Raw genomic sequence first — 13,234 nt, 5'->3', positions numbered from 1 at the left:
GAGAATGAAATTAGAAACCTTATCAAGGGCTTGACAATAGGTCCTAAGCCATTCTCAACGCCATCTAATTTTTCGCCTACCAAACCAATTGAAGAAGCCCAACTATATTCTATCGACGAACTCGAGGGATAGAAAGGAGGAGAACTATCTAGGGTAGTCTAGTAATATAAAATCTTCCATGTGAAAGTGAAATTGCTAATAGTAAAACTACATAGAAAACAATCATCATTTTCTATTAACATAATCAACCATCATTTTCTTCAAAGCATAAGAGAATGCGGGCAAAAAGACAACCAATAGATTAAGCTTAAACAAACATTTTGCTTGGCATTTTCTCCATTAGAATAGGGGCACAAAAAACATACCAATAAGATTAAATTAAACATATTCCATACAATTATAGAAAAGAAAAAAGAGATCAACGTTCTTTAACTCAACGTTTGGAGGGCAAGGCGCCGACACATCGCAGCAGTAGCTGGTTCGGGCAGGTCAAGCTGCCCGAGCTGCCCGAAGCTGACGTCGGCACAGACCGGGGATTTCCGGTCTTGGTCGACAGCCAGGCTGGACACAGCAAGGGCGTGTTACCGGTTTAGCCGTTCACTGGTCTAGATTTTATTGCAACGTTACCGGTTAAGCCAGTCTTATCTGGTTCTGATATCTGGCTTTTGTTTTGGGGTTTATGTAAAAAAGTGGCAGAGAGAAAGAAGGGAGAAAAGAAAGTGAGAGGTAGAGAGAGACTGCAACTTTTGATGGGATGGCTCTTAGCCATCATAGAAATTAGGGTTCAGATATAGAGGGAGAGAGAGCTGCACATTTTGATGGCTTAACGCAAGCCAATAACGGGAATTAGGGCTTCGATGGTGGATATACAGCATTTGTGATTGAACACTCAAGTGGTTCGAATGCTTTACGAAAGCTCTGGAATTTGTGGGTTTTGATTATTGGTTTTGGAAGAGATAGTTTCAGTCATGGAGGCTAATGCTGGAATGGTGGCTGGTTCGCACAAGAGAAATGAGTTTGTTATGATCCGCCATGAAGGAGAAGTTGGGGTAAAATCCTCTTCCTCAATACTTTTTTCCCCAATTTTTTTGGTTTTTTCTTATTATTTGATGCATTGGAATGAAGAGTTGGGTAGTGATAATTGAGCTCAATTTAGTGAATTGTGAAATATATATATGGTGTTTTCAGCTTATACTTGAGCTCAATGTAGTGGAAGTGGAGATAAATATTTGGTTTCTTAGATGAATTCTTAGCTAGTGTCTTATTGTTTTCATGATATTAGATCTTCCTGTTTACCCATTTGGGTGCCTCTTGTTACTCGTTGTTGGCCACGATCTGCTGTATTTCTGCCGGATCTGGTACATGATATCTGTTTTGAATTGCGTTGAGCCATATCTAGTTGAGAATGTAGGTTCTCTCGCATGGGAAATCCATTATTTGATATCTGTTTTGAATTATGTTGACCATATCTAGTTGAGAATGCAGGTTCTCTCGCATGGGAAATTCATTATTCCCTGTTTACGTATGTTACATATTATTATCTAATCAGTGTTGATATTTTAAGTTCTCTATTGTCATGGTTTTTTTTTTTAATTTTGAGTTTTGATATGGAATAATTCTTATCTTTGCTTGATTCCGTCTTTCTGATTCATCTGATCAATAAAAGTGGCATCTTTTGTAGATGTGAGTTCTGCTATGCAGAAAAAACTGGAGTGATCTCTTTTTATATTTAATGTAATCTATTTATGGGCTATTAGATTTTCTTTACAGTACAATGGGGTCTATCACTCCAGAAATCTGGTGACTAGAACTTGAGCTAAAATTCAGAAAACAACATGTAATGTACACTCAAGGGTTTGCTTTTGATCGAGAACTTTGTAGATGTTTCACAGTTTTCTTCAGTGTTCTCACTGGGTCTTCTCTTTTGTTGTGAATGCAGCCTAAGCCTATTAAGAATTTGAACTCCCAAGTATGTCAAATATGTGGAGACACTGTGGGGCTCACAGCTTCAGGGGAGCCATTTGTGGCCTGCAATGAGTGTGCCTTCCCAGTTTGTCGCCCTTGCTACGAGTATGAGAGGAAAGATGGGAACCAGTCTTGTCCTCAATGCAAAACTAGATACAAGAGGCAAAAAGGTAAGCTGGTTTGTGCTCTCTAGATCACAAGCATCTGATATATGTAAAAGTTATGGTGACTACATTTTCTGGAACATGATTTTTACTGTCTTTGATGGTCTTTGATACTGGGGTCAGCTTTAAGACTGTCAAAAGAAAAAAGATGGGTAAGCTTATGTGTTAGTGTTGTATCTATATCATGTGTCTCTTATATGAGTAGTTTGAGTGACTGGTTTTTTCCTGACAAGAATTCTGTTTATACTATCGTCTTTGATTTAAGAAAAAAGAATCCTCTTTGACTGTTTCAAATATTGGATTGGATTTATGACTATCAAAAGAATTTATAAAATGGGCTAGGTTTACATAGTTCTATATTTGTCAAAATTTCATTAGGGAGTCCCAGAGTTGAGGGTGATGATGACGAAGAGGATATTGATGACTTGGAAAATGAATTCAATTATCGCGGGAATGGCAATTCGAAGCGGCAGTGGCAGATGTATGGACAGGGTGAAGATGCTAATTTATCGGCTTCTTCCGGGCCCAATTCTCAACAACCAATACCCCTTCTCACCAATGGTCAGCAGGTATACGCCTCCCCACAGAATTTGTGAGAATTTAGATTATGTTTTTGAACAACTCATTGTTGCTTTAAGTCAACATTTCTCAAAAAACAACTCATTGTTACTTTTTCATGATCTGTAGTTTATTTGTGGATGTTAGTGTAAAATGTATTGAAAGCAATGCTCTCTCTCTCTCTCTCTCTCTCTCTCTTTTGTTTTCCCCCTCTCTCTCTCTCTCTTTTGTTTTCCCCCATTTTTTTGTTAATTCAGGTTTTTTTTGTTTTGTTTTGAAATACTATTCATGCCATGGAACTGCCTTTATGGTGTTTTCTGTTATACTATGACCTTAATAGCCCTGTTGAATTCTTCTTGAGATCTTTGGGCCTTTTGTGGTTTTTCATATGATCATTGCTACTCCTAGCACCACCACCTTGAAGTTGTATGTGAGGGAGAGGAGGGTTCAGGTTTGAGGTTTGCAGTGTTTAGCTTCATGCAGGAGGCCTAATTCTAAATCGCGATAAAGGATCCTATTCTTGGTCGGGTTGGAGGATTGTGAAATTTTGGTTTTACGGGAAACATGCTGCATTTTCATTTGGTTACCCTGTTGTATTTGGTGAAAGTCTACTGACCTCACATTTGTGATACTCAAATTTTACATGGTAGTTTCTCATATAACTAGCTTCTATATTTAGAAGGCTAATCAGTGTGATCCAGACATAGTTTTCTTTACTTACTGAACTATGTCTCTTTTCTTTTGTCAGTAACACTTGCTGAAGTGTTTTTGTTCTGGATATGATTTGGTCTTGCTTGAAACCCAGCCATAAGATTCCAAATGAAAATGTTTGGAAGATTTGTTGAAGACCGCCCAGTCTATAGATGACTTTGATTTTAGTGGGGATATTAGAGAAATCTTTCTGTTGGTTTCATTATTTGAAAAGTTTGTGTTGATAGCAATGGTTTTAACTACTAGAAGATTTCATAAAATCTACATTACAGGAAATTAGCAATTCTTCCTCGACTTAATGCCTCTCTGATCAAAAGGTTTTCTTCTTATGGATTTCACTTGGATGTTGATGCTACTCGATTTTGCTCAAATATTTTACTCTATTTTATCCTAGCTCATGCATTTCATGTTCTTTCAGATGTCAGGAGAAATACCAGATGCCACACCTGAACACCAACCCATGGCAACACTAAATTCAGGTCCATTAAGCTCTGGAGAGAAACGTTCACTTCCTTATATCGATCCTAGCTTGCCAGGTAGCTTTGCCACTTCCTTTGGTAGAAGAATAACAATCACACTTACAGCTACATTTCTATAGCTTTTGGCTTCTTTAAATCAATGCCCTAAACTACTACTTTTTTTTTTTGGGTAAGTAATGCCCTAAACTGCTTCTCTATTGAAACAGTGCCTGTCAGAATTGTTGATCCAACCAAGGACCTAAACTCTTATGGCCTTGGAAATGTTGACTGGAAGGAAAGAGTCGAAGGTTGGAAACTTAAACAGGAAAAAAATATGATGCAGATGACCAGTCGTTATACTGATGGGAAAGGAGATATGGAAGGGACTGGTTCGAATGGGGAGGATTTGCTAATGTAAGCCATGATGAGTCTCAGTTACTGGCTTCTCAATTTATTTATCTATTCATCTTCTTTTCTTGGAAATTCAGAGTTTTATGACTCTATTATGATTATCAAAATCTTACAGTTAGAAATGATATTAAATTAATGGAAGGAATCAGGGAATATGGGATCATTCTGTTACTAACATAATCTATTGCTTTGGTGGCAGTGCTGATGATGCTCGCCAACCTCTAAGCAGGGTCGTGCCCATTCCATCTTCCCAGCTTACACCCTATCGGGTTGTCATTATACTCCGTCTGATTATCTTGGGCTTTTTCTTGCAATATCGTGTGACACACCCTGTGAATGATGCCTATCCCCTGTGGCTGGTCTCTATTATATGTGAGATCTGGTTTGCTTTGTCGTGGCTTCTTGATCAGTTCCCAAAATGGTTTCCAGTCAACCGTGAAACCTACCTTGATAGACTTGCTCTGAGGTTTGTTTCTTTGTTTGCTTTGTTTTTGCTTCTTGAGTAGCATTCCATCAGCGAGAAGATGCCATTATCCATCATGGAAAACTATAGCCCTTTTGAGGCTAAGTGTCCGATAAAATGATGGACAGCAACTGAGAAAGTGGGACCACCATTTGGTTCTTGTCCTATTTTCATGGGTTCTATTCTCTCCCTATGACCTCAATGGGCTATGATATTTGATAGTCCACGGGATATCTTCCCTTCTAACAAAGGGGTGTTACGATTGCCAAGACTTCTGTACTTTGTTCAGTTTATTTATGAAATTCTCCTTCAACAGGTATGACAGAGAAGGGGAGCCTTCCCAATTAGCTCCTGTTGATGTTTTTGTTAGTACGGTGGATCCTCTGAAAGAGCCCCCCCTTGTCACAGCAAACACTGTGCTCTCCATTCTTGCTGTGGATTACCCTGTTGACAAGGTTTCCTGTTATGTTTCTGATGATGGTTCAGCAATGTTAACTTTTGAAGCCCTTTCTGAGACATCTGAATTTGCAAGAAAGTGGGTACCTTTCTGCAAGAAACATAACATTGAACCGAGGGCTCCTGAATTTTATTTTGCTCAGAAAATAGATTACTTGAAGGACAAAATACAGCCATCTTTTGTGAAAGAACGGCGGGCAATGAAGGTACCAATTTATAATTCTTTTATTTGAATCTTGTGCATGAATGTGCTTGATAATAATTTTTGTGGGTCTAAATATCTCATTTGGTTTTTTTGTTTTTTTTTTTTGAGGTTTTTGGCTTCAGTTTATTGGTTTTTCCGGTCTATCATTTTGGGAATTGTGTCAGAATTCTATATTTCTTTTGGCTTAATATTTTGGGCATATTCGTGAGTCGTGACTCAATTTGGTTATATTTTGGATAAATTAATTTTTGGCTTTATAATGCATTATTAATGTGATATTTTTTTCTTAATTAGAGGGAATACGAGGAGTTCAAAGTAAGAATCAATGCTTTAGTTGCCAAGGCACAGAAGACCCCTGAGGAAGGTTGGACAATGCAGGATGGAACTCCATGGCCTGGAAATAACCCTAGAGATCATCCTGGCATGATTCAGGTAGATATTGCTAGCGCCACATGCATATTTATGTCTCCCTCTTTCTCTGGAGTTTGATATGTAATGTTGCCATGGGAACCACAGGGGGCCTGGGCAAACTTTCTCACTTGCTACTTGTGACATCACCGTCCTTCCTATTTATTTCTACTTAGCATTTCTTTTTTTCTTTTTCAATCAGGTATTTTTGGGCCATAGTGGTGGACTTGATACAGATGGGAATGAGCTCCCTCGTCTTGTTTATGTCTCTCGTGAGAAGCGACCAGGCTTTCAGCATCATAAGAAAGCTGGGGCAATGAATGCTTTGGTATATTTTTCTCACTTAAGTTAGCAGTGTAGCTATATCTATATATCTATATAAATATATATCTATATATGGAGAGAGAGAGAGAGAGAGAGAGAGAGAGAGAGAGAGAGAGAGAGGGAGAGAGAGAGAGAGAGAGAGAGAGAGAGAGAGTAAATTAACATTTTAATGCCTTTTTTTTTATTTTCAGATTCGAGTATCGGCTGTCTTAACCAATGGAGCCTTCCTTCTAAATGTGGATTGTGATCATTACTTCAATAACAGCAAAGCTCTTCGTGAAGCGATGTGCTTCATGATGGACCCCGTCCTTGGAAAGAAAACCTGCTATGTTCAGTTCCCACAGAGGTTCGATGGCATCGATCTGCACGATCGATATGCTAATCGTAACATTGTCTTTTTTGATGTATGTATTGCTCTTACACTTTTTTTTTGTGTTATTTGGTGAGAGAAAAAGTTCAAACCCTGTTTATTGAATCACCTTTCACCAGAGCACTTATCCAGTGCCTACTTTTGCTATGGTGAGGATAGAATACAAGTGGGTGCTAGTTAGTTGGCTCGTAATGAGAGAGAGAAGTGGGTGCTAGTTAGTTGGCTGGTAATGTGAGAGAGAGAGAGAGAGAGAGAGAGAGAGAGAGAGAGAGAGAGAGAGAGTGTTGTATTGAGACCAGTGGCTAACATATTTCATTTTTGTGTTGTCCAGATAAACTTGAAGGGTCTGGATGGCATTCAGGGTCCAGTGTATGTGGGAACTGGGTGTTGCTTCAACAGGCAAGCTTTGTATGGGTATGACCCAGTCCTGACTGAGGCTGATTTAGAGCCCAACATCGTCTTCAAAAGCTGTTGTGGTCCAAGAAAGAGGGGAAAGAACAAAAAGTACATTGACAAAAAGCGAGCAATTGCGCGCACTGAATCCACTATTCCCATCTTCAACATGGATGACATGGAGGAAGCTGTAGAAGGTATAGGGTCTTTTAGTTAAGCAAAATATCCATTACTTTTATACAAAGGAAAAAGTTTTTATAACATTTAAAAAAAAAAAAAAGGAAAAAGTTTTTACAAGGTATCAATTTTATACTACAGAAAAAAAACAAGGAAAAGGTTGTTTTGACATCGGAAAACCATCTAATCTATCATTTCGACCTTGAGATGCATGGAGATGGGGAAAAAAAGAAAGGATTTCAAGTGTTGGAAATAGTGCATGTTGTAGCACATTATCTGGATTGCCATTTTCATGATTCTCAAGTCTTTGTAGATCTGCTTGATCTGAGCAATGTTGGCATCTTCAAATTTTATAATTAGGGGTGAAAATAGATTTCCTGACTTTTACGAGGGTTTTTGGCACCAAAACAACATCTTTCGGCAAGGTTTGGAGGTGAACCTTACTTTGATGGTTTAAGGTTGGAGCCTTATATAAACCACAACCTTTATAAAATGACATAATTCTCTTCTTCTATTTAAAAATGACCAAATTGATTCCCACTGAACTGGGTTACTTGGAGTATTGAATTCTTGTAAGTCTTGGAAATGTTTGTACGTATGATGATCTAGTATTGTGTCCTTGTTTTCTTTGATGGTTTATAAAATCTGGACATAACAAAAGCAGCTTTACATTCGTAGTTTTGTATAAACAAAGATTGTCACCTGACTATGATAAATATTTGTCAAGAAAACGAAAATGACAATTCAACAACATTTTGTTATTAATAAATTGTCATTTTATTACAAAGAATAAAATGTCATTGTGCCAATGAATAATTTATGGCTACTATCTAGAATTGAATTTGGTGTTCATTTGTCAATGATCTCACATCTGGCTACATTTGGTGATTCGAATATGTGGCTGCTTTGATTAAAGCATTTTCAACTATTTTTAGTTATTCTACTCTTCCAAATATTAATCGAGTTTCCGCAACCATTTCATCAAAGTGATCTTATGTTTAACCTCAGAAGTTACATTTGTTGCAGGCTATGAGGATGAGAAGTCCCTCCTTATGTCTCAGAAGAGCTTAGAGAAGAGGTTTGGCCAGTCCCCTGTTTTCATCGCATCCACCTTTATGGAACAAGGTGGCATTCCCCCATCTACAAATCCTGCATCACTCCTGAAAGAAGCCATCCATGTAATCAGCTGTGGTTATGAAGACAAAACTGAATGGGGAAAAGAGGTATTTCTTCTGCAGTTTAGCCACAAACAGTCGATCTCTCTCTCTCTCTCTCTCTATCTCTCTCTCTCTCTCTCTTGGACAACTAAATTGAATACTTATTTATGGATTTCATCTAGATTGGGTGGATTTATGGATCGGTCACAGAAGATATCTTGACTGGATTTAAGATGCATGCGAGAGGATGGATTTCCATCTATTGCATGCCCCCAAGACCAGCATTCAAAGGGTCTGCACCTATCAATCTTTCTGATCGTCTGAACCAAGTGCTTCGATGGGCTTTGGGTTCAGTTGAGATTCTTCTCAGTAGGCATTGCCCCATATGGTATGGCTACAGTGGCCGGCTGAAGGTTTTGGAGAGACTGGCTTATATCAATACCATTGTTTACCCACTCACCTCATTGCCCCTTGTTGCATACTGTGTTCTCCCTGCTGTTTGTCTACTTACTGGGAAATTCATCATTCCTGCGGTTTGTACTCTCTATCTCACCTTTTATTAAAGCTTTACTTGTACCTCTCTTTATCTCACTTTGCGTTGAACCTTTGACTTTTCTTCTTGTTGATACACGTGTGCTTATGCTTCCGCGCACACACACAGATGCATGAGAGAACAAGCTATTTCTTCTTGGGGCTAAATCAAAATAAAAAATTGACTCTCCTGGTTTGCAGATAAGCAACTATGCTAGCATGTGGTTCATCCTTCTCTTTATCTCCATTTTTTCCACCGGTATCTTGGAGCTTCGATGGAGTGGAGTAGGTATCGAGGATTGGTGGAGAAATGAGCAATTTTGGGTTATTGGTGGTACCTCTGCCCATCTCTTTGCTGTCTTTCAAGGCCTTCTTAAAGTTCTTGCTGGTATAGATACCAACTTCACGGTTACATCAAAGGCCTCAGATGAGGATGGAGACTTTGCTGAGCTTTACGTTTTCAAATGGACCGCTCTTCTCATCCCTCCCACAACTGTGCTTCTTATAAACATGGTGGGAATAGTAGCTGGTGTTTCTTATGCTATAAACAGTGGATACCAATCTTGGGGTCCCCTGTTTGGTAAGCTCTTTTTTGCTCTTTGGGTTATTGTTCATCTCTACCCTTTCCTCAAGGGTTTGTTGGGTCGCCAAAACCGAACACCCACCATTGTTATTGTGTGGTCGATTCTCTTGGCTTCCATCTTCTCGTTGCTTTGGGTAAGGATTGATCCCTTCACTTCCAGAACCAGTACTGCTCAAGGTCAGTGTGGGATCAACTGCTAGTGCCCATCGCATTTTGCTTCTGGATGTTGGAGTCTCTCTCACTTCTCCCTTGCCTTGTTGAATCAATAGGTAATTCCAACTTATCCGTTTTCTCTCGCTCTCTCTCTCTCTGTAAATAACAGCGAAAGTGCAGTCAAGGCTTATGCTATTGTATTTATCAGTCGGGGTTGACAAAGTGGTTTGTTTTTTGCATTGTGGAATCAGGACATTTTGAGGTTCTCTTTTGTCATGCTTCTTTATTTATTTCCCTGCATGGGTCTTGAACCAGGCATTGGGTTCTCCAGCAAGTCTTGTGTCGTTGTCATATTCGTCAGAGATACTTTGTTTGGGACCTTATTAATGGTTTTCTTGTATCTTTATGTTTTTGGAACTTTGAAGAATACCAGGAGAATTTAGTAGAGCATAAATGATGTAGTATAAAGCGTGTATTATTGAATCAGCATTTTGTGAATGAATGTAGTTTTTGATGAGTGAAAAATCATTTATCATTTCCAAATAGTGCTAGAGGACTAACCTTGCATACTGTGTCATGTATAATACCCATTACTCCCCTAATTGCAAAGTTAAAAGTTTATACTAGGTTAACTTAATTTCTAGAAGTAAGGATGCATTAATTCATATCAAATTGGATGGCTTGGGATGAGTTATGAAGTTTGAGAATTTTTTTTTTTTTGGAATTGTGTTTATTCAATAACATTCTTACAACCATTCATTTTGAAATTTAGGAGTAATGATTTTGACTTCTATGTACAAAAGATAATAGGGAAAAGTTTATATAGAGTCGAGGCTCTAAATACTCAAATTTGAGCCAACTTAAAACATTGCATTAGAAGAGGTTGTTTTGGTGTCGAAATATCTTCAAATTGATATATCGAGATGCATGGACATGAGAAAAAATGGATCTTAAGTTTTGGAAATAGTGTATTTTGTGATGTATTTTTGGATAGTCAATTTTTAAGATTTTCAAGTTTTCATAGATATATTGATATACACTATTTTTTTATCTTTAAATTTTATAGATAATATGGAAATGTATTTGAAGGCTATCATAAAGATTTTCAATATTGAAACCATATTTTTCATCATTATTCGAAGGTAGGCTCTAACTTGATTGCACCCAAAGATAAAGTCCGCACCCAAAGATAAATGGTCTTTTTGTAGGCAAGCGTATGCACTTTAGATGAATGGTATTGTTTCGATGTCTTAAAAGACGTGCTACTTTTAAACATTGATATGTGCAATTTAGAAAACTAAAATGGACGGTGTGACTTTTCAACCTTATACAAATAATGCAATACCTTGTGGTATTGCATAAATACACGAACAGCAAATATCTAGAGGGACAATTACCATCGTAGGTGCCCTATACGAGAGTGCATGTTATGCTCCCGCAGGATCATAGTGTAAATTTACTTCTTTGAGTCAGTAGAGGCATTGAAGAGGATTTTGTTGTTTTTTCAACTTTAAAATTTTGAGATCCACTAGAGCATCACCAGATAATTAATTTTTACCAAGAGAAAAAACTGAAATGAGTTTAAAGCACTTGGATCTATCCATCAAAAAATGGAATAGTCCTTCAATATTTTTACTTTAATTTGTTTAGGTACCCATAGAATTTGAGTGCTGTTTTGTCTTTTTGAAAATTGATCACTAGGGTAAGGAGGTTGCATCTAACAAATTTGGAGTCCCATAAACACTAGTTTGGATCTTACCTAAGGGAGCAAATGGATAGTATGCTCCAATAGGACTAGGGAATCTTCTCAATATTCCTGTTATTGTGTTAGATATTAAGTGAGAAGATGCCTCCTCTTATTCTTGCTAAAAGTGTCTTTTAGGATATTATCTATACCATATTAAGCCACAATTCGGTGGACAGTTATCACAAGAATAATATTGAACCCTATTGCTAGAGAGAATTTAGGTAGGTGACGAAGAATATAGGGTACGTGACTTTCAAGGAAGAACATCTTAAGAGTGTATGTAGGTCACATATGCTATCTATGGACATATCTTAGCTATGCAGAGAGAGATAGAGAGCTTCTAAAATAAATGTGCATATGTTAAGGACAAAAAAGTTCAGTGAGGGATACGAAGAAAAATTAAAGAATGAGAAGAGAAAGTTAAATAGAAAATATCTCCATAAACCTTTTTTTAAGGTTTCATTTCTCAGTACACCTAGGGTATGAAAACATATATGGTCGCATAGAGATCCCACATAGTATGTCTTCTAACCCTTAGATCAACTTTATCCCTTTTGATCCCACCCTTTTAGCTAAAACAAAAGTACAAACGAAATCCTTTTCTATTCCTTTCTAAAAAATTATATGAGAGAGAGAGTCAAAAGAAGACCCTAGACCATGTCAGCATGTCTCCAGGAAAATCTAGAGCCTGAAATTGATAACAATGTGATATGCCTCGTTCGGGCCATTGGATTGAGCTACATTACCCATGTCATTGAACCAAATGTAGCTCCAGATGATTCTGGAGACTATGTAGATGCTCCAAAAATGTGTCAGCGATAATGATTGGAAATATTTAAATGAGCAATAGACTCCAAATTATTAACCAGATAACAACACATTCGGGGCCAAATTCGCCCCCGCATTCCATATCATAGAAACACAGGTGGTTTGGCCTCATCCTTGTCGTTTCGATGGCTTAGTAGAGGTTTGGCCCAAGGACACTCTCTCGTAAAAGCACGGGGACTGTGCATGTATGTCGCGTGTGCACCTGTCCGTGTGCAGATACGTGTCAACGGAGTGAGAGAGATTTTAGTGGCGAGGGATTTAGGCACCTACCTTGCTCGGTGGGTTCAGGGATGCGTCCAGGCTTGGCTAGCCCTCTTAGATCACTTAGGAAAGCCCCCCCGGCATTCTTGGTACGGTTTGGAGTTCTCTCCTTTTTCACAACACACGACACCTGTCTGTCTTCACACCTTCATCTTTATGAATTTGGGGTTGAGAGCCCCTTTGGTTTCGTCCCTTTTGCCAGTGTAGGTGATAGGCTTAGGCAGGCTAAGCTCGGGCTTTAGATGGGGATAGAAACGAATAGATGAGGGAAAGAAATAAGAGAAATGGGGAGCAAGAGGAAGAAGACAAAGAAAACTACCCAAGGATCCTGCTGCCTTATAGCATTGCCTCCTCTAGGGGGTATGGCGAAAAGGAACGAATTTCTTGGGCACTCGAGAGCCCCAATGTTGATCTAGTACACAGACCTCCTTATGGGTAGAAATAAAAAAGGAAGAGAAGAGTGGGATGAAAAAAGAGGAGAAGAGAACCACTGTCGTGATCCCGTACCCTTTTACCCTCCAGCATGTATGGTAGGGGTCGTGACAACCACCCTAAAATTTGCAACCTTATGTCCTCACCTCCCCCAGAACTTATTCCGATTATCTAAGGAAAGGTATTAGGCCGAAACCTAATACCCCGGAGGTACGACGAAAAGGAACGAACTTCTTGGGCACTTGAGATCTCCAAGGTTGACCTAGTGCACGTACCTCCTTAAAGAATAGAGACGGAAAATAGATGAAGAGGAGAAGAAGAAAGGAGAGGAGAAATAAAAAGAGAAGGGGAGAGGAGAAAAAGAAAGAAGAGGTGGGAGGTAAAAGGGAAAAGGTGAGAATGAGTAAGGAGAGAGATGCAAAGAGATAACAGAGAATAAAAGAGAGGGAAATGAGAGAGTATGAGATTGAGATAAAGAG

The 13,234-nt window shown here is 38.6% G+C and overlaps 1 protein-coding gene across 1 annotated transcript; it reads left to right on the top strand.

Annotated features, from left to right (window-relative positions):
* The first annotated feature begins 689 nt into the window (after positions 1-689).
* LOC18432708 (putative cellulose synthase A catalytic subunit 1 [UDP-forming]) lies at positions 690-10,012 on the top strand. Its single transcript, XM_006842809.4, has 14 exons — positions 690-1,049; positions 1,940-2,135; positions 2,508-2,698; positions 3,817-3,934; positions 4,084-4,270; positions 4,467-4,733; positions 5,047-5,392; positions 5,686-5,823; positions 6,002-6,127; positions 6,315-6,527; positions 6,825-7,083; positions 8,090-8,286; positions 8,403-8,753; positions 8,953-10,012. Exons 1-14 carry the CDS (start codon positions 969-971, stop codon positions 9,532-9,534), a joined length of 3,252 nt encoding a protein of 1,083 aa, XP_006842872.1. The 5' UTR covers positions 690-968; the 3' UTR covers positions 9,535-10,012.
* The last annotated feature ends 3,222 nt before the right edge of the window (positions 10,013-13,234 follow it).

Source organism: Amborella trichopoda, chromosome 5 (assembly GCF_054954075.1).
Source record: "Amborella trichopoda isolate Santa Cruz 75 chromosome 5, AtrichopodaSantaCruz75HAP2 v2.0, whole genome shotgun sequence".
NCBI lineage: Eukaryota > Viridiplantae > Streptophyta > Magnoliopsida > Amborellales > Amborellaceae > Amborella > Amborella trichopoda.
The sequence above is the reverse complement of the archived record's forward strand: the minus strand, read 5'-3'. Positions and strand labels throughout refer to the sequence as shown.

Excerpts from the sequence above, each read along its gene's own strand:
- LOC18432708 (XM_006842809.4), top strand. The coding sequence starts at position 969 with ATGGAGGCTAATGCTGGAATGGTGGCTGGTTCGCACAAGAGAAATGAG. Across the intron at positions 5,393-5,685 it reads AAGAACGGCGGGCAATGAAG|AGGGAATACGAGGAGTTCAA; the intron begins GTACCAATTTAT and ends TTTCTTAATTAG. Across the intron at positions 7,084-8,089 it reads CATGGAGGAAGCTGTAGAAG|GCTATGAGGATGAGAAGTCC; the intron begins GTATAGGGTCTT and ends CATTTGTTGCAG.